This window comes from Zalophus californianus, chromosome 16 (genome assembly GCF_009762305.2).
Source record: "Zalophus californianus isolate mZalCal1 chromosome 16, mZalCal1.pri.v2, whole genome shotgun sequence".
NCBI lineage: Eukaryota > Metazoa > Chordata > Mammalia > Carnivora > Otariidae > Zalophus > Zalophus californianus.
Window position 1 is genome coordinate 57,129,114 of NC_045610.1, and position 26,928 is coordinate 57,156,041.

The 26,928-nt window shown below is 59.0% G+C and overlaps 2 protein-coding genes across 16 annotated transcripts in view; one reads left to right on the top strand and one right to left on the bottom strand.

Annotated features, from left to right (window-relative positions):
• The window catches only part of UNK (unk zinc finger), a 33,213-nt gene extending 21,158 nt beyond the window's left edge, over positions 1 to 12,055 (top strand). For 6 of the 7 annotated variants that reach the window (XM_027625004.2, XM_027625000.2, XM_027625002.2 and 3 more), the window contains 11 exons: positions 141 to 258; positions 1,233 to 1,317; positions 2,741 to 2,883; positions 3,310 to 3,510; positions 4,099 to 4,164; positions 4,658 to 4,832; positions 5,734 to 5,835; positions 5,982 to 6,170; positions 8,785 to 8,966; positions 9,586 to 9,843; positions 10,608 to 12,055. In XM_027625004.2, coding sequence (XP_027480805.1) covers positions 141 to 258; positions 1,233 to 1,317; positions 2,741 to 2,883; positions 3,310 to 3,510; positions 4,099 to 4,164; positions 4,658 to 4,832; positions 5,734 to 5,835; positions 5,982 to 6,170; positions 8,785 to 8,966; positions 9,586 to 9,843; positions 10,608 to 10,763 — 1,675 coding nt within the window. In that variant the 3' untranslated portion in view covers positions 10,764 to 12,055. The remainder of the gene's footprint in view (positions 1 to 140; positions 259 to 1,232; positions 1,318 to 2,740; positions 2,884 to 3,309; positions 3,511 to 4,098; positions 4,165 to 4,657; positions 4,833 to 5,733; positions 5,836 to 5,981; positions 6,171 to 8,784; positions 8,967 to 9,585; positions 9,844 to 10,607) is intronic. The other variant, XM_027625003.1, reaches the window with a different exon arrangement.
• UNC13D (unc-13 homolog D) lies at positions 6,195 to 26,481 on the bottom strand. 9 transcript variants are annotated; one of them, XM_027624993.2, is made up of 33 exons: positions 26,324 to 26,440; positions 25,546 to 25,581; positions 25,198 to 25,305; positions 25,022 to 25,081; positions 24,863 to 24,929; positions 24,422 to 24,602; positions 24,064 to 24,108; positions 23,858 to 23,926; positions 23,608 to 23,677; positions 23,335 to 23,439; positions 23,132 to 23,224; positions 22,950 to 23,053; positions 21,709 to 21,826; positions 21,479 to 21,603; positions 21,249 to 21,339; positions 21,111 to 21,167; positions 20,923 to 21,020; positions 20,767 to 20,818; positions 20,528 to 20,661; positions 20,311 to 20,431; positions 19,809 to 19,952; positions 19,514 to 19,612; positions 19,205 to 19,411; positions 18,955 to 19,023; positions 17,974 to 18,053; positions 16,539 to 16,644; positions 16,386 to 16,457; positions 15,971 to 16,054; positions 15,762 to 15,882; positions 15,413 to 15,536; positions 14,763 to 14,959; positions 13,850 to 13,997; positions 9,869 to 9,991 (listed from the first exon to the last, which is right to left on the bottom strand). In XM_027624993.2, exons 1-32 carry the CDS (start codon positions 26,438 to 26,440, stop codon positions 13,876 to 13,878), a joined length of 3,276 nt encoding a protein of 1,091 aa, XP_027480794.1. In that variant the 3' UTR covers positions 9,869 to 9,991; positions 13,850 to 13,875. The 9 variants fall into 9 exon arrangements, 5 of the variants coding, with proteins under 5 accessions (XP_027480798.1, XP_027480794.1, XP_027480797.1 ...); XR_003525178.2 differs by lacking the exon at positions 9,869 to 9,991 and having other exon boundaries at positions 12,925 to 13,997; positions 15,413 to 15,556; positions 26,324 to 26,481; XM_027624994.2 differs by lacking the exon at positions 9,869 to 9,991 and having other exon boundaries at positions 13,023 to 13,997; positions 26,324 to 26,481.
• Positions 26,482 to 26,928: the final 447 nt, after the last annotated feature.

A 26,928-nucleotide genomic window follows, 5' to 3' on the forward strand; every position in this document is an offset into this window, starting at 1 on the left:
CATCTTTTCTCTTTGTGAGCCTGGCCCTGTGAAGCAGGGAGACCAGAGAGGGATCCTGAACAGGCCTCTAGTTGGCATTCCCCAGCTCCTAATCTCTCCCTCTCCTGCGTCGCTCTGACCCTGCCATCTGATTGGACCAGGTCATCTCCGTGTCCGAACGTAAAACATGGGGATGAGTGGGGAGACCCTGGCAAGTGTGAGAACGGAGATGCCTGCCAGTACTGCCACACCCGCACGGAGCAGCAGTTCCACCCAGAGGTGGGCGTTGGCCTGGGGCTGGGGCCCTGTGAGGTCTGTGGGTGGCTTAACGTGCCCTTTTGGGGAAGCAAGGAAAAAGGAAAGGAGGACCTGGGCAGATGTGGCAGAACTCATGCTGACACCATCCTGGTAGAGGCCGCCATCCACGCAGTGCCTAAAGGAGCCCTGTACCCTGATTTGGTAACTTGCCTTGTTCTGAGCCCGTAGTCCCTGAGCAGCCCCCTGCTCCCAATTTTGTTTCCCCCCAGCCTCCTGACAGGGAAGGCATAGACTGGGCATAGTGACCTGGCCATTCTGGGCTTTGTACCACTCATGGTACTTACAATCTAGTGACGTGGGGATTTAAAAAAGAAAGCCCCTTCCCGGTGTTTCAGATCAGAGCTTAGAGTACCAGCAACCTCCCTGTTGTACTTCCTCCGCCCACTGGCCCCATGGTGTAGCCTTGGGCCATGTCAGTGTCCCAAGATCTGGTAGGGTATATAGAGGCACATGCTGTCCATGGGTACATGGAGGCTAAAACATCCCGAGATAGACATATGGACAGAGGCCACCTTATGTGGGTTGTAGACAGCAGGGTAGAAAGTTAGACATAGATCCCAACTCAGGGTGCCCCCTGGTGCGTGGGTGCTGCCTGTGATCTTGGCTTCCTTAATGTCCAGAGGGACATTTGGAAGTCACAGCCCTGGCCAAGACCCTGAGTGGAGAAGCAGCATGAAGAAGATCCCCTTGTGAGGGCCGAAGCAGGGCTGGTTGAACCTGTGACCCCAGAAGGGAGGGTGTCCTTGGCATGGGGGTAGCCATATCTGCTTCAGGAGTTTGAGTATCAAGAAGTCAGTAGGGAGAGACTTAGGGAAGTGGCATGGCATGCGGAGGAGAAAGGTTAGATTACTAGGCTCACCTTCCTGTGTTGAAGGCACCCATGCCTGCCTGTTCCTCTCTGCCTGAGCCTGACCTGCCTCTGCTCTATCCTCCAGATCTATAAATCCACCAAGTGCAACGACATGCAGCAGTCGGGCAGCTGTCCCCGAGGACCTTTCTGCGCCTTCGCCCATGTAGAACGTATGCTGTGCCCATTGGCTTCTCTGCCCTCTCCTCCCTTCACCCTCTGCTCAGGCTCAGTCAGAGGAGTGGCCTCTCATCTGCCAGCCAGCAGCGGTCTCTGTCCTCACTGGAAACTCTGGCCCCCCTGCACAAACCCCCTGGAAATGGTCTCAAACCCTGGAGTTTCCAAGGTCGTGAGATAGAGAGCAGGACCGGGCCCCTAGTCAGGCATTCACAGTCCCAGGCAAGGTGAGGTGCCCTCACGGAGCCAACTGGGCAGATCTCAGCAGCCACCCCGTGCCACATCCATGGCAGACATCACTAATGAAACATGGAGCTCCATCCTGCTGAGAGCAGAGCCGTCCAGTGAAAATATAGTGCAACCTTCATGTCATTTTAGATTTTCTAGTAACTATGTTTAAAAAAAAAATAAATTTTGGGGTGCCTGGGTGGCTCAGTTGGTTAAGCAACTGCCTTCGGCTCAGGTCATGATCCTGGAGTCCCAGGATCGAGTCCCGCATCGGGCTCCCTGCTCAGCGGGGAGTCTGCTTCTCCCTCTGACCCTCCCCCCTCTCATGTGCTCTCTCTCTCACTCTCTCTCAAATAAATAAAAAAATCTTTAAAAAAAATAAAATAAATTTTAACAATATATTTTTAGTTAATTCAATACAAAATGATAATCATTTCAAAAATAGTGTAAAAAATCAATATTATTATTGATTTTATTATTTTTTTGCTCCAAATGAAGTCTTTGAAATCTATTGCACACTCGAATAGGTAGGTGCAGCATGTTTCAGTTCAGACCAGCCCCTCATAGCCACATGGGGCTCATAGCTGCTGCGTCGGACAGCGCGGCTCTCGGTTCTTACACTGCACTCTAGACCACCACTGCCCATCTCGGAGATGGAGCTCAAGTTAAAACTCGTGTCCACCACAAGCCACTGCTCCGATTGTCCTTCACCTCTTTTCAGGCTCAGGCCTTATCTCTGGGATTAGAAGGCCCTGGGAGGGGGGAATATATATTGGCACAGAGGTCATCCCCAGCCATGGGCAACTGGGCCCACTGCTTGAGGCAACACAGAGAAGTAATTAATGGCTCAGGCTTTGGAGTAGTACAGATCAGAGTTCAAATCCCAGCTCTTTTGTTTCCTAGCTCTACCACCTAAGGAGATTAACCTTACCTCTCTGAGCCTCAGTTTTCTTATCTGTAAAATGGAGATCACAATATTATTTGCTGCTTCTAGTCGTGAAGATTCACAGTTAATACAAATTGCCAGGTGCAAAGTAAGTGCACAGTATACAGTATTAATAGAAAGAAGGTAGGAGCCTTCCCTTTGTGTACAGGGGGTGCATGGTCTCCTTTGAAAAAGACCCAGGTGTGTTTTTGGAGGGAGAGAGCTGGCACAGGAGCCTGCTGACACCCTGATCCTGTCTTTTGCAGAGCCACCCCTCAGTGACGATCTACAACCTTCTTCAGCTGTGTCGAGCCCCACTCAGCCGGGTCCCGTCTTATACATGCCATCTGCTGCCGGAGACTCGGTGCCTGTGAGCCCCTCCAGCCCACATGCCCCTGACCTCAGCGCTGTACGTGCCTGTCCAGGGAGTGGGTGGGCACCATGCCTAGCCAGGAGTCAACACCTGCCTCTAATGCCCCCAGTTCCCTCCCAGCCTGTGCCTGGGGTGGGCCCTGGTGTTTTGCCTCAGGCCAAGGGGTTCTACTCTTTCTCTGCCCCAGGGTTTTTCTGTCAAAATCTGGTAGAGGGTGGTATACCCAGAGCCTGTGTGGGTCAGCCTGAATAGAGCTGGTAGAAGGGACACAAGCCTTCTGTCACACTCCCGCATAACTTCCTCCTGAGGTTCGGGGTCCCTGCATGGTAGTTGCTGCCCATTGACAGATGAAAATAGAACTGAGCCCCTTGCTGAAGAATCTCCCTCTGTGGAGGGGATGGAGGATGGGCCATGCCCCAGCCCACATTTTGCCCACAAAGCCACTCCCTTTCTTTTCTGCAGCTCCTCTGTAGAAACAGCAATCTAGGAAGCCCATCTAATCTCTGTGGCTCCCCCCCGGGCTCCATCAGGAAGCCCCCGAACCTGGAAGGCATTGTCTTCCCTGGGGAGTCTGGCCTCGCCCCTGGCAGCTATAAGAAGGCTCCTGGCTTTGAGAGGGAAGACCAGGTGGGAGCTGAGTACCTGAAAAATTTTAAATGCCAGGTAAGGGATGTAAGGGGAAGCCCAGTGACGTTAGCTTTCTCCCTGCATGGGTCAGGAGAAGCCCTGGAGGGCTGTCTTGGCCCAATGATGGGGAATATGACTGGGAGCTAGGAGGTCCCTGTCTTCAGCCTCTGCAACACTAAGCAGAGGGAGTGAGGCCGTCCCATTTTACAGGCGAAGACAGGAAGGTTAGCATAGCCAGGTACCTCACCCTGTGACGGAGCCAGTTAATAGAGGAGCAGGGACTCCTATCTCGGTCTTCTGACCCCATAGCTGGTCTTTCCCCTGCCCTGTGCCACCTTGATGGAGTGACAGGGCCTTGGGGAGCAGGGCAGAGGGTCTCTAATTGGTCTTACCTGAGGCTTGGAGTCACCAGGGAGAAGAGGAACAGCTCCCTTGGTTCCTAGGGTAGGGAAAGGAGTAAGGGTGGGGGTGGAGAGCAGGGTACGTGGTGCAGAGGGGAATTGCGTGACAGGTGCCGTCAGCCTTAGTGGGCCATGGCAGGTTGATGCTTGGGAGGACTCCTGGACTCAGGGGCCCTCCCTAGGACCATACTCATTTCCTGTTCTCTTGACTTTTCTCTCTCAGGCCAAGTTAAAACCCCACTCACTAGAGCCCAGGAGTCAAGAGCAGCCTCTGCTTCAGCCCAAACAGGTATATAGCTCTCAGCCCCGTGTCTCCCCTTCTGGCACTTGCTGTTGATAGGATAGGCCCAGAATCCCCGGCCTCAGGGAGTGGGGCCACTGCTTTCCCCACAAGCTGAGGGCAGGGCTAAAGTGGGGCCCCAGCCCCAAATCCAGAGAGGGTCCGGTCAAACCCTGGAACCTGTCACCTGCTGGACTCACTCATCAGTCAAAAACAATATTTCTTGAACGGCGTACTGTGCTAGGCCCTGGACTTAACTTCTCCCTTCCCCTACTGTAGGACTTAGGGTGAGTGGGCCCTGCAGCCTGCAAGGCACAGCTCTCCAACTCCAGCCTCTCAACAAGGTGTCAAGTGGGTGGGGTCCTGTCTGGGTATGGGGGCATCTGGATGAGAGCTGGAATGCACCATTTCCTTCTGCCCCTCCCAGCCCCCATCTCTAGCCCCTGGCCATGGCCTCCATGAGCAGGCATCCTATTGCTTCCTCCTCACTCTTTCGTTGCAGGACATGCTGGGCATCCTTCCCGTGGGCAGCCCCCTGACCTCAAGCATCTCTTCTAGTATCACCTCCAGCCTGGCAGCTACTCCCCCTAGCCCTGCAGGCACCAGCAGCGTCCCTGGCATGAATGCAAATGCTCTGCCCTTCTATCCCACCAGCGACACGGTAGAGTCAGTCATAGGTAATTAGGCCATTTCTGTTGCCAAGTCCAGGACTGGATCTGGAGTTAGAGAAACTAGGTCCCTGGAGTGAGATTCAAACCAGTAGACATTTATCTTGAGAGAGTCAGAGGGTGGGCACTCTGAGCCCTTTGAAAAGGGAAAATGAGCCCAAGGTGTGGCCCAAGACTAGCCCTTATAGGAAAGTAAGTAGCCCTTCAGTTTGCTCTGTTGTGCAAATTAGAAAGACATAACTCTTTTCTCTGGACAAGTGCAGTCTCATTCCACGACATAGGTGATTCAGCCCTCACTCATTTTCTCACTAAGTATCCTTGTGTAGTGAACAGCCTGCACAACTGTCCTCAGAGTTCCTGGCCATTTGAAGCCACTGCCCTTCTCTCTCAGCAGTCATTTATGGGTGCTACTTTGTGCCAGATCGTGTTTTAAGCACTGGGATGTTAAGAGACGCAGACAGGGTGTTCCTGTTGTTCCCAGCTTCCCAGTCTAGTCCAGCAGAGGGCAGTGGATATTTGTCAAGCACCTACTATGCAGTAGCCACTGAGGGCCCAGAGGCTTGCTTGCCCCCCAGAGAACTCAGGGATGAGACATATGAGCTGTAACAGCAGGAGACAAGACCTCTGTCAGAGTCAGGAACCCTGCATTGGGTTCCTTGGAGGTATCAGTGAAGATTTCGGAAAAGTGTGCCATTTGAGCTGGACTTGGCGAGGCAGATAGCGCAGGGCGTCTGTGTTGGCAGAGCAGCAGCCCGACAGGCAGAGGCTCGAGAGCATGGGTCTAGTGGGACTGAGCGTGAAGAGGAGGCAGTAGAGGGCAGGTGGGTCCTGGGGGCGAGGCCTGGAACCTCAGGGTGGTGTGGCCTCTCAGGAGGCAAGGAGGCTCACACCCCAATCTGTCTGTCTCCAGAATCTGCCTTGGATGACCTGGACCTGAACGAGTTTGGGGTGGCCGCCCTAGAGAAGACTTTCGATAACAGCACAGTGCCCCACCCAGGCAGCATCACAATTGGTACTGGGCAGCGGGCGGGCAGCACTCGAGGGAGGGCTCGTAGGGGGTCCAACCTGGCCCAAGATGGGCACATGAGCTGCCCCCTGCTGGTGTGGCTCCGCATCGCTTGCCCTGCCCTTACTGGCCCTCCGGGGCCTCTCTTCCAGGTGGCAGTTTGCTGCAGAGTTCTGCGCCCGTGAACATCCCTGGTTCCTTGGGCAGTTCTGCTTCCTTCCACTCAGCATCCCCGTCCCCTCCTGTCAGCCTCTCCTCACATTTCCTGCAGCAGCCCCAGGGCCACCTGAGCCAGTCAGAAAACACATTTTTGGGGACCTCAGCATCACATGGATCTTTGGGTAAGAGAGCGTGTGTGTCTCTGAGACCTGGGGCAGGATCTGGGCTTTTGGAAAGTGCTTTGTCCACAGCCAGAGGCAATGCAGAATGAGGTTGAAGCAAGTGGCTTATGGCTTGGAGGTGGGTCAGGTCCCTGTCCCATGTTTCTCTTAGCTGGGTAAAACTAGACAAGCAACTTAGCCTCTCTTAGTTTCCTCTGCTTTAAAATTTGTATAATGGCAGCATCTTCCTTCTAAGACGGTGGCGAGGCTTAAATGAAATAACATGAGTGAAGTGCTGGGCACAGGGCCAGTGTGCAGTGAGAAGCAGTGGCCTCAAGTGCCAGGGCCTAGGTGCTGTTCATTCCAGTGTGCTGGTTCTGCCCAGTCACCCAGAACTCTCGCAGGCGGGCTCACAACAGCCAGCTTCACCAGAGGCAAAGGGAAAAATCTTAATAGGCTCAAAGTGGCCTTCCTGGTAAACAGAGGCACCAGGCAGACCTAGCTGTAACCCCAGAGGCTGTTTGCTGAACACAGGTGTTAGAATGGTATGGACTGTGGGTTCTGGAGGGCACTTCAGTCATAGCCTCAGGCTCCACCTCTGCGGGCAGGGTTCCCTCTCATGGGCGGGCTGGTGTGAGTATTCACTGAGGTAACACGTAAAACAGCTCGGTACCCAAACCGCCGCCTCTACTCTTAGTTCCCCTCTCCTGGCAGCTGTTGGAGGAGAGAAGGAATAACCTCTGCTGAGGGTGCTGGGCTTCCTGATCACACTGAGCCTGAGCCTCTGAGCCACATTTGACATTCTGACCAGGTTGGGAGCTCCCTCATCTCACTCCAGAGATCAGGGCAACGTGTTGATTTCTTAGCATCTTTCCAGTTGTGGAGGTGGCTGTTCCATTTTATGTTGAGTCTGTCAGGTTTAGATGCTTTGTGTTACATTTGTCTGACTTGCTCGTATTCTGGAAGCATCTTGATTGTAGCCCTTCTCACTGGCCGCACATTGATTCACTCCTCCATGTAGTTACTGAGCAGAGTTATAGGTACACTGTGAGCTCAACAGTCCCTGCTGGTATGGAGCCATGGTCTAGTCGGGGAGGCAGAGGAGCACGGACATGAGAGTGTGCTTGGGACTGTCACTGTTGTGTGGAGGCAAAGGCCTGGGTTTGTGATTCAGAATAACAGAGGGGACCTGAGCAGGACGCAGTCGAGAGAGGAAGCGGCTCCTCTCCAAGAGAGGAAATGCTGCCTGAGTTCAGTGGAGCAGAGGTCCATGGGAAGAGCTTGCTGCTGGGACGGTGTTGGTGTTGGCTCTGAGTTCCCACCTCTGAGACGGGGCACATAGGCTCATAGGTTGTTCACATCTCAGGCTCTCCACACAGGATGATGTCTCTCATATTTTGGGTGCACTGGTATTTCTTGGCAGGTTCTGGAACATCTTGGCTGGATTCGTGGAAAAGGGAGTGAGAAAGAAATTATTAGAATAAGTGTGGGCAGAATGAGGCCAGACGTGGGTATGGATGCCCCTCTAGAAGATAGGGGCTGCCCTGGGGGCCACAGAGTAGGGCACATGGTGGTAGTAAACATCTGTGGAAAGACTGAGCGAGCGTACAGTTGGAGGAGCACGCAGCTTAGCTCATCGGAAAGAGGAAAGCCTTTGGAGTCAGATGCTCTGACTGTATATTGGCTCCACTGTTTACTGTTTGTGTGATTTTTTTTTTTTAAAGATTTATTTATTCATGGGGCACCTGGGTGGCTCTTTGGTTAAGCTTCTGCCTTTGGCTCAGGTCATGATCTCAGGGTCCTGGGATCAAGCCCCCGCATCGTGCTCCCTACTCTGTGGGGTCTGCTTCTCCCTCTGCCCTTGAGCCCCGCTCATGCTCTCTCTCTCAAATAAATAAATCTGGGGAAAAAAATTTATTGTTTGAGAGAGAGAAAGAGGGTATGGAGGAAGGGGCAGAGGGAGAGAGAATCTCAAGCAGGCTCCCTGCTGAGTGCAGAGCCCCACATGGGGCTCGATCCCATGACCCTGAGATCATGAGCTGAGCCGATACCAAGAGTCAGACGCCCAAGCGACTGAGCCACCCAGACGCCCCTACTGTTTGTGTGATTCTTAGCAACACACTGTATGTTCGTTTCTTTATCATAAAACAAGGGGAATGAAGCCCGGGCTCCCTGAACTCCTCCTGTTCTAGCTGTGCCATCATCTGAGGCTCTGGCCTGTGTTTTTGCCCCTCCACCTCCTCCCAAGCCTTACAGAAGGTGCAAGAAGGCTCTCCTCCCTCTAGCCGAAAAGTCAGTTCACAATCATAAATTGCCTCCTTTACAGACTGCTCTTCCTGCAGTACTTCCCAAGCCTCCAAATCACCCTGTGAGGCAAATGATGGGATCCTCACTTTACAGATGAGGATGCTGAGCCTCAGAAGTTAAGTGCCAAACGTTGAGTAGCAGGTGGTACTGCAGTAGGTCTGATGCAACTGTGGGCCCTACACATCCCTGAGTTTCCCCAGCCTGACATTGCTGAAGCCTTGCACAGCTAGCCCCTTGAAGCCTCCCAGAGAGGGCTGGACAGGACCAGGGCCTGGGCGCAGGCCTGAAGCCCTCCGGAGCTCTAACGTTCTTCCCTTTCCCGAGGCAGGTCTGAACGGGATGAATAGCAGCATCTGGGAGCATTTTGCGTCTGGTAGCTTCTCCCCAGGCACTTCCCCTGCCTTCCTGTCGGGGCCAGGGGCCGCTGAGCTGGCCCGGCTGCGGCAAGAGCTTGAAGAAGCCAACGGCACCATCAAGCAATGGGAGGAGTCCTGGAAGCAGGCTAAGCAGGTACTGGGCCCCCGCACCCACTGCCCTTCCCAGGGCCGGTTCCCATCCAGCCTGAGCCCATCTTACACAGAGCAGGCGCAGGGGTGGGAGGGCAGGGGTCCTGGAGGACAGAGCAGAAACTCAGTTTTATTCACTTTCTTCTCCCGTGGAGACACTTGCCTTGCCAATCAGGACCCTAGGGTGGCTGGTGCCCCAGGCCCAGAATTCCCACTGTGAGTTGCTTATTTGGTTTGGCCGCACAGCACTGCTGGCCTCTCCCCAGAAGTCCTGATTTCCCAGGGCTCCAGGTCCAGGGTTCTAGGTTCTGAGACGGTTCCTCTGTCCAGCTGCAGCCTGGCTGCTCCTGCAGGTGCTCGCCAGCAGCATGCCCAGCTCTGCCTGGTGCTCCCCTGCTGTGTTGGGCTCAGCCCCCTTCCCTGCCTAGAGAGGGTCTCTTGCAGGCCCTGACACCTCTCTTCTCTGCAGGCAGTGCCCGCCTCCTCCCTTCCCAGACAGCTGACCCAGCTCCCCAGCAGGCCCTGCAGCCACAAGTGGCCCATGCAGGCTCCCAGAGAGGTGCTTGCAGGGGACACGGGGGCAGGGGGCCATCATGATGAGGCGCTGTGTGTTGGGCCCACAGGCTTGTGATGCCTGGAAGAAGGAGGCGGAGGAGGCCGGTGAGCGGGCCAGTGCAGCAGGTGCTGAGTGCGAGCTGGCCCGGGAGCAGCGGGACGCACTGGAGGGGCAGGTTAAGAAGCTACAGGAAGAACTGGAGCGGCTGCACTCGGGCCCCGACCTGCAGGCCCTGCCCACCTTCTCTGACCTGGAGGCCCTCTCGCTCTCCACCCTCTACTCCCTCCAGAAGCAGCTGCGCGCCCACCTGGAGCAAGTGGACAAGGTCAGCCCGGAGGTTCGGGGAGCGCTGGGTGGGGGCACGCGGCAGCCTTAGCCGGGCCTTGGACTCTGACGGGTCCGTGCCGCTCCAGGGACAGCCGTCTTCCGTCCGAGAGCCTCTGCCCAGCTGCTGGGCTGGCACAGGATGCTGCCTGCAGGTGGGGAGGTAGGAGGAAATTCACTCCTTGGGGAAGTGAGAAAGGTGGAGGTGGAGACGTACCAGTGCTCACCCCCCACGGTTCGGGCAGGGCTGACCCAAGCTACGTCACTGGGCCTGGGCCTTCAGTGGCATCAAGATGCTTGTCCTCCTGTGAGCGCTGCACATACCAGCACACGCTCCAGAACAGTTATGTCCCCTGAGCTACTTGGCATTCCTAGGTGCCCGGCTGAATGCCCGGGGAGCATGGCACAGCAGAAAAGTACGTTCCTTCTTTGACCAGGCATTTGTAGCCAGGCCTCACGGTTCTCATTTGGGGACTGAGGGTCACTGCAGGATCAAACGAGGCAGGGGCTTTGTGGGAGGGAGAGCCTGTCAGGGCGGGAGCTGTGGAGCAGCCCTGGGCCTCCCCTCCCCCCGGTGGGGCCGGAAGCAGACTTTGGGAGCCTCGAGGGCAGGAGCCTGAGCTCCAGCTTTGCTCTCTCACTTGTCGGCTGAGTCCTGTGAGCACGCTGCTGAGCTCTTTGCCTCAGTTTCCTTGCCCCAAGGGGACTGAAGTGAATGTGAAGAGGGGCTGGGCCAGTGACCACGGGATCCCTCTCCCTCCCCAGGCCGTGTTCCACATGCAGTCGGTGAAATGCCTTAAGTGTCAGGAGCAGAACCGAGCGGTGCTGCCATGCCAACACGCCGTGCTGTGTGAGCTCTGCGCCGAGGGCAGCGAGTGCCCCGTCTGCCAGCCCAGCCGGGCCCACACTCTCCAGTCGTGACCCTGCAGGCCTGGCCCCGGCCCGGCTCAGATCTTCTTTCCTAGGACTTTTTAAAGTATATATATATGTATGTATGTATGTATGTACGTATGTATGTATGTGTATATGATTCTGTATATGTATACATTTCTGTGCGCGTGCGGGTGTGCGTGGGCAGCAGTGTGTGAACAGTGTGTATCTGTACGTAGATATAGACACACACTTTAAAACAGACTTACCAAGCACTTTTTAAAAGAAAAAACTCTTTTGCAGCCCTCCCCTTGCCCATTCTGTCCTTTTCCATTGCAGAGACAAAGTCCCCTCATTGCCCACCGGCCTTTTGGCAGGGGATAGGTTTCTCTTTTTAATGTAGGAAAACTAACTAGTTTTAACTTCTTCCTGGGGCCCGAGCAGGAAGCTGGAAGGGGCCAAGGGGAGGGACCAAGCCTTCAGGGCAGGCCCTGTTCACTGCACCTCCCGAGGCCAGGGCCAGAGCCAGGGGTGTGGACATCGGGGGGACAGACCTGGTTCCCAGCCATGAGGCTTGAGAGGGGGGTGTGCCGGGGGTCTCAGCCAGCCTAGCTCCTAGGTTTTACCAAATGTGTATCTAGTCTGGGGCTGGCAGGCCAAAGCTGCAGGGGCCAGCCCCACTCCCAACCCTGGGCCCTTGAAGCTCCTTGAGGGGCAAGGCCCAGGAGTTCTACCCCTCAGGTTCCTGAGGCCAGGGGTCCACCTCAGTCCTCTCCCTCCGGGCCCCCAGAGCAACCTCCCTGGCCCCAGGACCACCTACCAGACTGGCACTGCCCTCTTCATAACCCCCCAGCTGCTGTCAGCTTCCTCCCTTTCCCCCCTACCCCCTCCGGCAGCTAGCAGGGCAATTGGTGGGGAGGAGCTGCAGACTGGGGACCAAGGTGGGGCTTAGGCCCTGCCCTCCTCACCGGGAGGGGCTCCGTGCGCATTCCTTGGTGCTCTCTGAGTGCAGCTGACGTCCTGCCCATTTGGAGCGGACGCGTGTGTACATGTGTGTGCGTGCCTGTCCAATGTATATTGTGTCTTAGCTTCCATTTTAAAAATTGTTCTGTACAGAAAGATGCAGTGGGGGCGGGAGGGCAGAGCGGGTGGAGGGAAGCCACCCTGCTCCCAGCGCTGGGGGTCTGGGGTGGGAGCAACAGGGCTGTGAAGGGTCTGGTCTGGCCCAGGCTCCCCCTTGGGCTCAGCACGAAAGGGCTTTCAATGAATTAAGTGAAAACTTTTTTTTACAAAAATGCAAAAATCAACAAAGCTCCAAACCTATTGGAAATAAAATATGAACTTAAAATGGTAGCTTGTTTACATGGGGGTGAGGGAGAGCAGGGCCCCAAATAAGGGCCTCTGAAAGATCAGAAGAGTCAGCTTGGCCCTCCCAGCCTCGGCTCCAGCCCCACCTAGGCCACGGAAAGAGCTCAGGCCCCCACCCAAGGTGTGGCTCGGCGGCTAAAGCCACCTTCAAGCCCCCAGGTGGCTCCAAGCCCCTAGACAGAGCTCAAGTGCCCTCCGACCCAGGCCTGCTGGCACAAATGAGTTGGAGACCTTTAGCCCGGGAGGCCTCCTAGGCTTAGGACTCTTCAGGGATCCATTATCAGCTGGGACCTGTTTACTTGTTTTGTGAAAGACAACAGGTCCCTAGTTGTCTCCCAGAGAAACAGACACATACTGCCTTCTCATAAAAGCACTAGAAGGGAGGGAGGAGGAGGGTCTCAGCCTTTTTAGCCACCCCCCCTTTCCCTGCTCTAAGCGGGCCTAGCAGGTGGCTGTGAGAAACGCACCTAGTAGGCTCTGTATGGGGCTCAGATTCAGAGCTGAAAGGAGCCTTGGAGGTGATCTCACCTGACCTCCGACTCCCATCATACTTGAGAGGTTAAGGGACTCAAACAGGGTCACACAGCTAGAATGACAACCTGGCCTTGGGCTCTGACCCCCAATACAGTGGCCACCTCCCCCCAGGCCAGGCTGGGACCCTGCTCCTCTAAGCCCTTGAATAGCCACTCAGCCTGCACTCCTGGGAGACGCCCCCCCACTCCCAGTGCTCCCCTTGGAGTGCCAGGCGGCAACCACAAACTGACATGCCTAGTAATGTTTTGTGCGAAGCCCTGCTTGTGCATCAGTTACTCCCACACGTGCTCTAGAACGTGAGGGAGTGAGGGGTGGGCCAGCCCCCCCCCCCCAGGTCAGGGGCGGCTCAAGGTCTCATTGCCAGAGGGCTGAGGAGAGGGTTTGCGTGGCCTGACTATAAACTTCTGGGCCCCAGTGCAGGCCAACAGTATAGTTCCTTAGAGGACAATGAATTGTTTTCTTTTTTTATTTTTGCTAAGAAAGTTCCTAAGTGGCAGGTACCGTCTCAGGGAGGAGGTATCCTCAGTAGACACGGCTGGCCAAGCTGTCTTTTCTGCTTCTGCCCCTCCATGCCAGCCCCACTGCCTGCCAGCTTTCACCTCTTCCGAGCCAGAAGCTCCTTGGCTCTAGGCTCCTTAGCCTGGGCACTGGCAGCCACCTCAGGAGAGGAGCCAGGCTCCCTTCATTAGAGCTGCCGCCCTCCCCACCAGGGCAGCTGTAGCCTCGTCTCTGGCAGGGTCCCCTCCCTCCCTCCCCCAGGAGGCTTTGTGCCATAGCCCTGGCCCTAGTGAACCAAGGTAGGGGTGCTAAAGAACAGGCCCGTGGGAGCCTAACCTCCACCCCAGTGACTGGAAATAGGCGTGCCAGAAACAGGTGGCCGAGAGGTCTCTGCCAGAGCAGCTTCCCCCGAAGAGGGAAGCAGGGGCGGGAGCCGCAGACAGCCGCACCCTCCCCCTGGTGCTGAGATTCGGTAGAGAATGCTGAGGCCAGGGCTGAAGGCAGGAAGAAGGGAATATAAATACTAATAGGGTCCTGGCACCAGCACCATGGGTCCCTGCTCTGGCAGGAGGACCAGACGGGATCTTCATGCTGGGCCTTCCGCACGCTGGGGTTCCCCAGGTTTGCAGGGCCCTTCTGGAGCATTAGGCCAGGCTGGAGGGCTTGCACTATGGTGGGGAGAACCCAGACCTTTCAGGAAAGCCCGTCCCTACCGGGCACCCAACCCCATCCCTAACCTCCACTGCTGCTGGCACTTAAAACTCTACTGCCCTGGCCTTGGGGCATGCTGGGAGGCCTGCTTGGCTCGCTGCCGCCGCAGCCTCACAAACACCTGGGCCTCCCGGTCACCCTTCCGGCTCTCCAACAGCTGCAGGATGGGATCCCCTGTGAAGAGAGGCGTTTGGGGGTCAGACTGTGGCAGGGCGGGGGGCAGTGCCTGGGTAGTGGCAGGGGACACAGCACTGACCCATTCTCTAGCCATCCTGGAAACTAGTGATGGACACACACCAGCCAAGCTCACAAGACAGCCCGACGGATAAGATGAGACACATCAGCGCCTCTGGCATGACTGCGATTTGCACCGGAAGAGGCTGAGTGAGACGCGCCTCAGGTTGCAACTATTACCTCTTTACATGAGAACCTAAGGCTAGCTAGTTAACCTCTTTGTGCCTCGGTTTACTCATCTGTAAAATAGCAGTAATAGTATCTGACACGTTAGGTGGTTGTAGGATTGGGAGTTAATACGTATCAAGTGCTTAGGAGTGGCCCATAATAAGTGCTCAGACATGTCACCTATTATTATCCAGTCTGGAGAACACTTGGCCTGTGCCCCCCAGTCGGAGACCCAGCCTCTCTCCCCAGGTAAACATACTGGTGACCCCCCATCCCCGAAGAGTCACACCACACTTGGCCTAACAGATTTCACTTGTCTCTTGATGAGACCGAGATCTACTCAGCAACACAAGCCACCACCACGCTGACTCCACTGGCTCCCACCTCCAAGGAAGGGATTTCTCTGACCCCAGCTCCATTCGCGCCCCCAGGGGCCGCTGCCTGACCTTGACGGGCTGCCCCTCCCCTGCACCCCCAGTGCTGGGCCAGGTCCTGCACCCGAAGCCCCACAGCCTCTGCCCTGGGGCTCAGGCCTACCGTTGAGTGCAGGGTAGGTGAGGGGCAGGCGCGTCTGAGGCACCTCGCCAGGCTCCTCGGTCCCGGTCAGGCCCGGCACGGAGCGCAGGGGCAGAAAGGCCTCCCCTTCCAAGTCGTCAGCCCCCAGCGTGTCGTGGTCCAGCACTGTGAGCAGGAGGCACGCTCCGTCCCTCTGGCATGGCTCAGCAGGCACCAGGCTGAGGGGCGGACAGAGCGGGGCTCAGCTGCCCACCCCTACACGGTCCCTGGCGCCCCCCCCACACACACAGTTCATCGCTGGCTCTTGGGGACAGGCCAGGGCTGACGGCAGACAGGTGGGGATTAGAATGGCAGTCAGTTCTCGGCCTGGCGTGTGCTCTGACAGACACCTCCTTTGACTTTAAACCAGGGGCCTGTGTTCCCCAGACCCTCCTGTCTCAGGGAACAGAGGACTTAGGAAGAGGACCATTCTCTGGAAGCAAGACTCTAAGTCCCAACAGGTGGGGGCCCTCTCCCCCACAGTCCCACTCCTCGTAGGGTCCCAGCAAACCCCCCTTCCAGGTGCCCCTCCCTGGAACCCAAATGCCTTCATCACAGGAGAGCTGTGGGAGGAGCAGGTCTGAGGAAAGTCCAGGGCTGGGGAAGGGTGGCGAGTGTAGGAACCCACTCACAATTCAAAGGTTTCATCAAACAGGGGGTGAAGGTCCTTCTTGTGCTTTTGGGTCTCCCGGGGGGCCAGCTCAGGGAACTCGTGCCTGGGCTCCAAGGTCAGCTGGACAAAGGGATCGCTGGAGCCTGGCAAGTGGGGAGGTCACCTGGGGAGGTGACGTTGCCAAGGATATCCCAGTTCCCCGCCCCCGCCGCTGTGCCCTGCTCGGCCGCATCGCCCCCTCCTGGCAACATGAAGGAAACGCACCCAGCGCTCCCTCTCCGGAGAGCAGACCGGCCAGGGACGCGGGGGGACGTGGGGGTGGGCCCAGTGAGGACACGGGCAGTGGCCGGCGCGCAGCCTGCACTCACCGTTGGAGTCCAGGGGCAGCAGGCTGGAGGCGCTGAGCAGTTCCACACGCAGCTTCTGCTCAGAGGTGCGGTAGGAAGCCTTGACTGTGACAGCCCCCAGCTCCTCAGAGGCAGTTTCCGCCTAGGGGTGGAGCGCAGGGGCAGAGTGGGGCAGGATGCAGGCGGGGCCCCAGGGGCGCCGGGAGCCCCACGGAGGAAAAGAGCCTCACCTGCTGCTGGATGCGGCTGCAGAAGTACTTCTGGATGAGCTCCCGGCTGGAAGCGGCCTGCAGCTCCAGGTCCCTCTGCAGAGCCTGGGAACGAGGCACAGCTGAGAAGTCACCTGAACTGTCACACTCAACCCAGTCCAGTGACGCCCTTCAGAGGATTTGGTTCGGCCAATATCAATGTGATACGGAAAGCTCCGGGTGGGCTTCACAGGTGTGCCCCCCACACAGTCTCACAGCTGCCCCCTCCCTGTGCTTAAAGAACCTTCTGCTTGGTTTAATTTTTGAAAAGGGGGGGGCCACATTTTCTTTCTGTGCTGGGCCCTGTAAATTATGCAGCTGGTACTGGACACAGGTGAGCACAGAAAGGCAGGATCCCCCCCCCGCCAACCCCACCAGCTCACCAAAAGACCCCTACCTGGAAGGTGTCTGTGTGCAGCGCTGCGGGTGGTAGGCCACAGCCCTCTGCGTAGAAGCAGATCTCCAGATTCTAGGGGTGAGACATCAGGAGGGTGAGACATCAGCACCCCCCCCACCCCGGGTTATTACTCGTTGTCACTGCTATCAGTACCTGCAATGCAATCTTCAGCCTGCTGGAGGCCAGGGGGCAGCTCCGCTGGGAGGCAGCCACCTCCATCAGCACGGTGAGCGTGTGGGTCCAGAGCAGGGTCAGGAGGCTGGGGTGAGGTGCAGAGGGATGCCAGTGGCAGGACAGGAGGACGGAAGAGAGGAAGCAGAGACGCTCTTGAGAGACCCAGGCCCACCCCCAGCTCCTCCCCACCCCACCCCACCCTCCACTTCCACCTGCTTCTCTGGTAAGGCTGGGACCAGGGCAGCAGGCAGGGGTGGAGGGAGGGAGGGCTGGTCTCCTGAGGGAAGGAGGACAAGGAGGGGGGTGGTGCAGATGGGGCCAGTCCCAACCAGTATGTTTCACAACGTAGCAAAGAACCTCCCTCAGTAGGACTATCAAACCCCAACAAACAAGGAGGGGCAGGGAGGCTGGTCCCCCAGTGACATAATCACGATTCAATATGGGGGTGGTCAAAATGAATAGGATTTCAACACAGATAAGCACCTACTACCCCTGGGGAGAATAAAGTGACAACCAAGCCACATCCTAACTACCTGAAATAACTGAAATTTCACATGTCAAAGTAGAGTCAGGCAGTTCAGTACAAAAACAAAACAAAACAAAACTGCGTTGTGCAATTAGGAATGGGGAAGGTTGCATTAAAGGTAGTTAATGGATTCAGCATATTTGAGTGCTTACTAGGCACCAGACAACGTTCTAACGGCTTTTGAGACTATATGAGTCAAGTCCCTATAATGGAGATTTAACTCCGTTTTAGCTGAACAAATGGCATATTGTGGCCTGAGAAATAACAGCGGTGGGCTGCCCCGGCCCCGCCGCGCCACTGGGAGTGGACCTCTGGGGGGAGGGGCAGCAGTCTCAGAGCCCAGTTCCCGTGGGGAGGACCCAGGGTCATCATTGTGCAGCTCATTACCGACCACTTCCTTTGCACAGGCGCTGCGCTCGGCACCCCATGTGACTCACTTGATCCTCATTAGAGGCCAGAACTATGATCATCTGCATGGAAAACTTGAGTAATCTGCTCAATCCACCCACCGAGCAGCAGCAAAACTAGAGTCTGAATCCAGGTGGGCCAGAGCCCACATCCTTGACGTCTAGTCCTGCTGCCTGGTGTGCTGGGCCCCTGCTTTAAGAGAGACCCTAACAAGAAGTCCCCCTGGATCCTGGGAGAGGAACATCAGTTGCCTGTAATGTTAGGAGGGACAGACAGCCCAGGGCTAAGGGAGAAAAGGTAGGCAGCTTTCTGCTCCGCCTAAAGGGAAACGGGCAGGTGTGTGAGGTAGTGAGCTCCCTGTCCCTAGGAGTGAGCATTTAAGCAGAGGCGGGTTGCATCCTCCCGTGAAAATGGCTGAGGCCGGGAAAGAGGGGCAGGTCAGGGGGAGGTGGCGCCACAGGGTGGGAGGGTGCTGCACACCTGCTGAAGTTCTCCTGCACCAAGTTGGTATTCAGGTAGCAGAGCTTCACCTCCAGAAACTTCATCAGGGGCAGAATGGCCTGGGGAGAGGAATGGGTGGCAAGTCTGGCTCTGGCCCATTCCCATGCCCTGACTCGGAAGAGGAAACAGGGCCACGAACTTTTGCCTGCCTCATTCGGAACGTGCGCCAGAGCTGAGCCCTGCCCACAGTCGGCTCCGGCCACACCGGTCTCCTCCAGAGTGCGGGGTCCTGCCGCAGGGCCCTGGCCCTGGCCGTGCCCTCCCCTAGAAATCCTCAGGGCTCCTTCTCTTGCTTCCTTGAGGTCTTGACTCAGCTGTCACCCCCTGAGGAAGGCCTTCTCTAGCCACTGTCTAAAAATATCTTTTAAAAAAACACAAATATGGATATAAATATCTTCATTTTCTCTAGTACTCACTAACGCGTCATGTGTGCACACACACACACGTTTAATTCTAGTCACAGCTACGGTTCTAGCTCTCCTTCCAACTCCCCTACCAGAATGTGAGCTCCAGGAAGGCAGGGAGTTTTGTAAGTTTTGCTCATTGATCCATACCCCCATGCCTAAATCTATGCCCGTGACAGAGCGCTTACATAAGCTGCTGAATTACTGAGTGACCTTCTCCCAGACAACCAAAGGTACACATCACTCTCTCTGCCCCCGGACAGATGAGGATGCTGAAGTCAGCTGGCTTGTAGAAACAGGGAGTTCAGAAGGATGCACACCCAGATCGGTTTGGCTGCAAAGGCTAAGCCCTCCCCCACTGCAGTCCCCACGCGGATGCTGGGAGAGCCCATGGAATGACCCACCCCTTCCCCCTTAGCATCCAAGCAGGAAACTGAGGCCCAGAAGGGAACATTTCCTGCCCACGTCTGGGGGACTTATCTCTCACACCCCCCGGCCTTCCACCCCCTGCCACTCTAAGCCCCTTTGGCAAAGGTGAGCAGGGAGGGCCACTCACATCCTCAGGCAGGACAGACTCCTTGACGCCCACGAGTTTCTGGATGTGCTTGGCAATGCCCACCTCCAGCTGGAGACACAAAACAGTAGGAGGGAGGCCAGGGCATGAGTACAGGGGACAGGGTGAGGCCTCCTGGAGCCTGAGTTTAGGTTTAGGAAGGGGTAGGGGCTGGACATCAGCCCGAGTCCTACTGGAGGCGCTTCAGGACAAGGATGGGCAGGGCAGGGTCCCTGTGAATTGGACAAGGTACCTGCTCGGCCAGGGTGCGGACGCCTGTGCGGATCTCATGGCCCAGCCCAGCCAGCGCACCCTGCAGTTGGGCGTGCAGCGTGTTCTGCAGCTGGCCCTGCTCCAGCACGGCCCCTACTCGCTGTTCCAGAGCCTCCCAGGCCAGCTGAGTGGGCAGCTTGCCGATCACCAGCCGCAGCTGCTCCATGTCATTCACCACCACGCACAGCTGAGGGCAGGCATGGGCACAGGGATGCAGAGCTGCTGGAGTCTGCCAGCACCGGCAATCCCTAACCCCACCCCCGGCCCGACATCCAGCTCTGGCCCTTACCATGTTGGCTGCCTGGCCCTGGTCCTTCTGGCCTGCAGAGAGCTCACGGGCCCGGGCCTTTATAAGGCTGCAGTATACCAGAGCCAGCCGACAGGTGTCCTGGGGTGGGGAGAGGATGATCAATGCAGCGGGAGCCCGATGGGGGGGCACTGGGGGGAGGCATGGAAATCTCAGTGACTTGGGGACTTAAGACCTAGGCTTTCGGAGGCTGCTAGGGCAACAGCTTGGGGGAAACAGGGCAAGTCAAATGAGGCTGTCCTAGAAAGGTGGGGAAGGACACGGGAAGACGCCGTACCTCCACAAACTTGACGGTGATCATGAAGGCCTCCTCTGGGTCCGGCCAGTCCAGCTGCCGGGCAGTATGGCTGATCTGGGCGAAGCAGGTGGACAGATCCACAGCTGATGTGCTATGCTTGGTCAGTTCACTCAGGGGCACCAGCTGGGGGATGGGGGAGGGTGCAGAAAAGAGGGCTCAGGGCTCGCCAGATTGGTGCCCCTCCCTCCCTCCTTCCTTCCCCAGGCATTCAGAGCTTCTACCACCAGCAAGCGGGGGTGGGGGTGGGGGGGGCAAGGGGCTACAAGGGGTAGGAGCAAGGCTCCACCCAGACCCCCAGGCTGCAAAGATCAGTCTGTGAAGGAAAGCCACACTGAAAACCAAGGATATCAGGAGGCAGCGTTGTACGCACAGCTGGCCTCAAGAGCTGGTCGCCAACTTCTGCGCATCCTAGAGGCCCCCGCAGAGCCCCTAGCCCCACCCCCAAAGCCGGGCCCCGCCCCACTGCAGGCCCCGCCCCCACCTCGTCCATCTGCACAGCGCGCTGCACCCGCGCCAGGGCCACACTGTAAGTCTTCTGCAGCCAGGAGGGGATGGCGGGCCGGAACCAGCGGTGAAAGCCATCCAGGGCCAGGACTCCATCTCTGGGGAGAGCTGGGGCTCAGCCTGGGGAATGCCGGGGCTAGCGCAGACCCTCCTTGACCCTCCTCTCTCTCTTGTGCCGACTGCCTGCTGCCCACCTCTCTGCAGGGCCCGGGCCCAGCTGGCAGAGCTCCTTGAGGCTGACATAGAGCTGGAATAGACTCTCGCCCATCTCTGGGGACACGGGGCTGCCTGCCACCACCGCCGTGTGGTCCTGCACCCGCTTGGCCACCTGCAAAGGGAAGGCATGCGGACAGGGCTCCCGAGTCAGGGTGGAGGGCAAAGCCTGGATACCCGGGGGGGGGGGGGGGGGGGAGGGGGCTGGGCAGAGACTCACCAGCCATTGCAGCTCCAGGAAAGCCATGGAGAAGAGGTCGACCTTGAGGGTGCTGCAAGGAAGGCCACAGGGGTGACCTGGGAGCACACCCGGGGCCCTTCTGGTCCCCATTCTGAGCCCCTGCCATGCTACCTTCCCACCCAGCCACCTGCTCACTTCTGGAAGATCTTGTTCCACGTGTGCTGGCACTGGTGTAGGTCACCTATGATGTCCTGTACCAGGCTCAGCAGGGCTTTGCCCGCCTCCAGCATGCCCTGGCAGGGACAGAGGTGCGCTGAGCAGGGCTGCAGGGGGTGAGCACCCCACCCCGCCTCCCCCCTCCTTCCCTGCCCAAGCCCCCTCACCTGCACCATGGGCTGATGGTGCTGTTGCTTCAGGTGGAACCACTCGACCGTGCCAGTCTGCGGGCAAAGAGGTGGTGAGCGGGGAGGGGTGCCAGGCTCGGGCCCAAGCCCTCCTCGTCCCCAGGGGGAGTCCCGTACCCTCAGCGTCTCGGTCACCAGGCGGGGCAGTGGGGCGCTGTCAGGGCACAGCTCTCTGAAGGCCTTCATCTTGCACATCTGTACCAGGACCCTGCGGAGACAGACAGCTGCGTCCAGGACGCCTCCTGCCCAAGGCCTCCACTCACAGCTGCAGCAGGCTTCGCCAGCAGGGGCCCCAGCTCTTCCTTGTTCCCTTGCCCACTGAGGAAGGGGGAGCGCAAGCCGCTGACCTGAGCAGAGACTGCAGCCGGGCCGGGGAGTCGGGCACAGAGAGGGGGAAAACCGACCGGAACTTGCGGAGGAGTGAGAGGCCGTAGGCCAGCAGCTTGCTGAACGAGGCGGTCAGCTCCTCCAGCTGCGGGGCCACACAGAGTCAGGGGCTGCGTCACAGGGGCCCCGGGCGGCCGTCCGGCTCCCAGAGCCCCGCCTGCCCGACACTCCTCCTTCCACCGCAGCCCACCTGTTCCCCCTTGAGCCGGCCCTGGATCCACTGGTACTCGATGCTGGTGATGGGGTGCAGGAGGCAGCTGCTCGGGAACTCCAGGCTCTGGTAGAGGCGGCTATAAGCCAGCCACTGCCTGCGACACACGAAGCCCCCAGCGCGGCCTGCGACACACGAAGCCCCCAGCGCGGCCTGGGGCCTCGCCCCTCCCGCCGCCCGCCCGCCCGCCCTGCCCCAGACCTCCTGCGGGCCCTCATCAGCCTAGTCAAGGTGCTTTTCAAACAGGTAAATGAATCATCTCCCTGTCCGCTTGGGATACTTGTGATTTAAAAATTCAGGATTTCTTGCTCCTTTTGAAAAAATCAGATGTGGAGACTTGAGCCTTCATGCACACGTGGCAAACGTCCGCTGGGACTCCCGTTTAGATAGTTCAGGGGACACCTCATGGAGGTGACGACCAAGCTGAGACCCGAGTGGGGCAGTGATGGAGGACGGCGGGGAGAGGGCTGCCCAGTCCCTCCCAGGACACAGCGCTCACCCGAACTACATGCTTGGGCCCTGAGGGCGCACTGGGCCCTCACTGTGGGTGCCAGCTCCTGCATCTGGCCCCGCCTGCATCCCCCCCCCGCCTCCCTGGGGATACCCACCTGCCCGCGGTCCTACAAGCTGCCCTTGTCCCCCACCTCCGTCCGCCCCCTACTCAAATGCCAAGTGTCCGCCGTGGCCCCGGGCCACACCCACTCTCATTCCACCTGGCGTGCCCCCCGCTCCACACGCCTCACCTGCACTCGAACATGTTCCCACAACCTATTAGGGCCCGGGGGACGTGACAAGCCCTCGACACAGATTTGGTAATGCTGGCGCACAAATCCGTAGACCCCAGAGCGCTGGAGCTGGGCCACAAGGCTGTCATCTGGGGCAGGGGTAGCAAATTCAAATGCCCAGAAGGATTCAGAGGGTGTCAGGGAGTGACTGGGCTGATGGCAGCCGTGAGGGGCAGGGGAAGCCAGGCTCTCTGCTGCGACCCCCTGCTAGCCCAGGAGAACGAATGCACTTGGGGTACACGGGAAGCTGGAGATGTGACTCTGTATGGAAAATCTCCAGATTTTTAAGAGTTGGCACCAGACTCAAAACTTGAACACACACAGTTGGGGCCAAACAGAAATCTCTCGAGGGTTAGACTTTGGCCTGCCAGCTTGTAGGGCAGGCAGGGAGGCAGAGGCTGGTACCTCCCAGGCGACCCTCCCAGGTGCACTCACGCCAAGGACTGGTGGAAGTCAGATAGGTCCTTCTGCGTGGCATGGAGAAAGAGGATGGTGGCAGCCTGGGGACTCAGCGACCCGTCCCAGGAGGTACTGCCTGCCTGAGGGCACAGGTAGAAGGGTGTTAGGAGCTGGCTGGTAGGCCCCACGTGCCTCCCCCAGCCCTGGGAGGGCAGTACCTGGTGCCGGGTGACCTCATGGGACACCAGCTGCTGGAGCAGGTGGAGGTGCACCGTATAGCTGGGCTGGGAGCGGCTGGCTGCCGGGGCTCTCTGCAATGGGGCCGGCATGGCGGTGAGGAGGGGACCCCATCCCTAGCACAGTCCATCTGCCCAACCCAGGCAGGCCACTGGAAGACCCCTGCTCCTGGCCCCAGACCTACCCGCTTGTGAATGAGCTGGAACTGGAGGTGGCACTGACCGCGGTCTGGGTAGGTCTCGGTGCAGGGCTCCAGAGGGTACCACTGATCCTCCCGGCAGCGCAGGTCCTGCGGGGGGCCAGGCAGGCGGGAGGGGCCACGCCCACGGGCAGCGTAAGCCTCACACGGTTGGGGGCAGAGGAGGCGACGGGAGGCCGACCCCAGGCTCGGCTTGATGTGGACCCAGAGCCCCTCCCTGGAACCCCACAAGAATCCCTGTTTCCTGACCCCGCTCACCTGTAGCCTCACAACCACGTTCCCCAGAAAATCGTCCTGGCCTTTGTCCTTCCGTGCCTCCTTAAAGATCCTGTTCCAGGCAGGGGCCATGAGGGGGGAGGGCCAAGACACTGGAGGGGTCAGGCTGGGACCCGTCCCCTCCTGTGGCCCCCTGGGCCTGGACAGAGCCTGTGGCCCAGCAACCGATTCGCATGCATGGGGAGGGCAGCCCACACTCCTTCCCCCTGGAACCTGTTCCCGGGGCATTCACCTTCGCAGCCCGTGCAGATCTGTGAGCTCCCCGAGCTTCTGCCTGACAGACTCCACGGTATCCATATCCCTGCGGGGGCGGCAAAGCTTTGAGCAGGAGGCAGAGAGGGTGTCCTGGGAGCCCTTGACCTCTTTGGGAGGAGGGTCCACCACCCCGAACCCCCTCTCTTCTCTCCCTGACCCCTACGGGCAGCGCATGCCCCTCACCACATGTCCAGATGGAAGCTCGAGTTGCTTATGTCCTCAAACTCCCTATGGGGAGAAAAGGGCCTGGCTGAGGGCCTTGGAGGGCCGGACCCCGGCCAGAGCCTGTCCCCAGAAGCTCCCACCCCCACTTACCCACTGTCCCTTCGGAGCCCCTCCTTGCAAACTCCTCCTCCCTCCCCTAAGGTAAAGCTTCGGCCCACCCCCCACATCAACCCAGCACACGTGGTGTTTGTGCCTCCTCGTCGGTCTCGGGCCTAGGGAGCAGGCCCCTCCTCCAGTCTAGCCAAGTCCCCTCCCCTGAGCCAGGAAGTCCCGCTGATCTCCTTGAGGGGATAGGGGCTGGGGCAGGGCCACGTACAGGATGAAGGTCTCCTCCCAGACTGGATTGAGTGTCTGGGCGATGACCTGGGTGCGGTGGGTGTGCTCCTCCGGGATGGTGTGCTTCACCACGGCCTTCTGCCGATGGCGGGACCCAGGGCTGCCCCCCTGCACGCCCACCCCCTGCTCGATGCCCAGCAAGCAGTAGGGGTCACTGAATCCTGGGGAGGAGGGAAAGGGCAAGGCTGCCAGGGGGTTGGCAGGGCTCCCTGGGAGACTCCCTCATCACCCCAATCCCGGGGGCAGAGTCCCTCCCCAACCCAGACTCAAAGGCCCTGGGGCCCGCAGCACCCGGGGCGGGGGCGGGGGAGGGACATCTGGGAGCGGGGAGTTCTGAGTTCCAGCTGAGTTCTGGGACGGACTGATGGGGAGGAGGAGGAGCTGGGAAGAGGACCCTCAGGGCCCCTCACCTCCTACTCACCGCTGACATCTTTGCCCAGAATGCCCTTAGCTTGTTTCACAGTTGCCTTCAGACAAAATACTGGCTTCTAGAAGGACAGAAGGGTGAGCCTGAGTCCTAGAGGGAGCTGGGCTTCTCAGCCCCTGTCCTAGCCCAGGATGGTTCCCGGAGCAGGGTTACCTCAAGCTTCTGGACCTGCTGCAGCATCTGCTGGTGCTCCTCGGGCTCCATGTGGAAGGCCTGGTAGGGTAGGAGTGTAGGAGGCTAGGGGCGCAGGGTGGGGGCGGCTGGGCGGGGAAGAGAGGACTCCTGGGTCCGGGCTGCAGGATGGCGGGCGGAGTGGGGGCTGCACTCACCTCCTGCAGGTACTGCAGCAGCTCAGAGGCCTCCCGCACATGGCTGGGCTCAGGCTGACCCAGGCGGTGCAGGACAGTGTAGAGAGCTTCCTCGTAGAGCAGGGCCCGCTGAGACGACAGCAGGGTCACCTCAGGAACCCCGGTCTGCCCACTGCAAGGTGAGCTCCCCCAGCCACCCTGGCACCAACACTGCACGGCCAAAACTGGGACAGGGCGCCCACAGTGTGTGGGGGGTGGGGGTCAGGCCTAGAAGTGCCCCCCTCCCCTGCTGTTGCCGTCAGCCTTGGCCAGTAGCCGAGGAGTGTGTTCCCAGCACCCCACTGCCTCCCCCAGTACTCCGATTCTTACCTCCTCAGGGGAGAGGTGGTGGGATGGAGGCTCGAGCTGAGGAGTAAAGTGAAAAGACAAGGTGTCCCCAAGGCCTGCACCAGGGCTCAGACAGCATTAACGGCTCTCAGAGCAGGCCCGGCCAGGGCTGCGGGGTCCCTGGTTCCCGGCCTCCAACCCACCAGTGCCGCACACCTGTTCCCACAGCAGGCCTCCGGGGAGTCCAGCCCCTGGGCCACCCTCCTCATCCCCTGGCCTGCCGTGGCTGAGGTCCATTGGCACTCAGCCGCCCCAGCAGCGTGAGCTCGCTGCACCCGTGGCCCCAACCTCTCTTCCTTCCCCAGAGGAAGCAGCTCTGCTTATCTGGCGGCCACGCTCGGCACCCCCGCGGCGGAAGTGAGGCCCAGCAGTGGAGGTGGGAGACTGGGGGGGTCATGCCAAGCAGGCCTGGGGGCTGCTCAGCTGGTCCCCAAGCCGGCCGGCCCACAGCAGGGACACTCCCTGTCTAGTGGAGCCGGTGTCTTTGGAGCTGGAAGACCAGAGGCTACGGTGGGCAGGGGGCCCCTCCAGAGGGAGGGAGCTAAGAGAGGCTCCGACCCCAGACCTGAGACCCAGGATGGCCCAGAGAACACATGGCGGACCCCAGCCTGCCAACCCAGAAGGCCCTGCCCAGGTGCCACAAGAGGCAGGAAAGGGAACCACACCCTCAGCCCCAGCCCACGAGAGGTAGAGCCCCACACCCAGAGACCTTAAGAGCCCCACCCTGGCCACTCTTCCTCCCCACTGAGGTCATTCCTACCTCCTGAGCGGTTTGGGCCAGGGGATCCTGCAGATCTCTGACCCTGCGGCGCCTTATCTTGATGGCCTGGCGGAGGAGGGGAGGGCGCCGCTGGGGGTGGGAGAGGGGTGTCGCCATGGGGGCCGCTCTGCCCTTCCCCTCCACCGAGCTGCAGCCGCGGGGTGAAGATAGTGAAGCCACAGGATTATGCAAAGCGCACCCGGTGCCTCCCCGCGCCAGGGAGGTGGGGGGGGCAGGCGGGTGGGGGGAGGTTCCGGTCAGGGTTTCACCACCTCAGAGGCCTACACCTTCCTCTGGCTGGCCGCCCGGGCCAGCCTGGGAGGGACTCTATCAGGCTGGAGGCAGGTGGACCTGGTGGGCGGGTCTGGCCCCACCCCACCCTCCCACAGAGGCCCTGGTGCATGTTGGGGGGGTATCCAGTGCTCCCCAGCAGGGGGCGTCAGGGCCAGCCCCACACCACGGGTGTGCCCAGCTGGGCCAGGGACCAGGGGGAGAGCTGCCCTGGGTTGGTGGGGTTGCCACTCACAGACTTCCCTGAACGGACGGAGACCTAGGGTGGGGGTGGGCAGGGCACGGGATGGAGGCTCGAGAGGCATCTCCGCAGC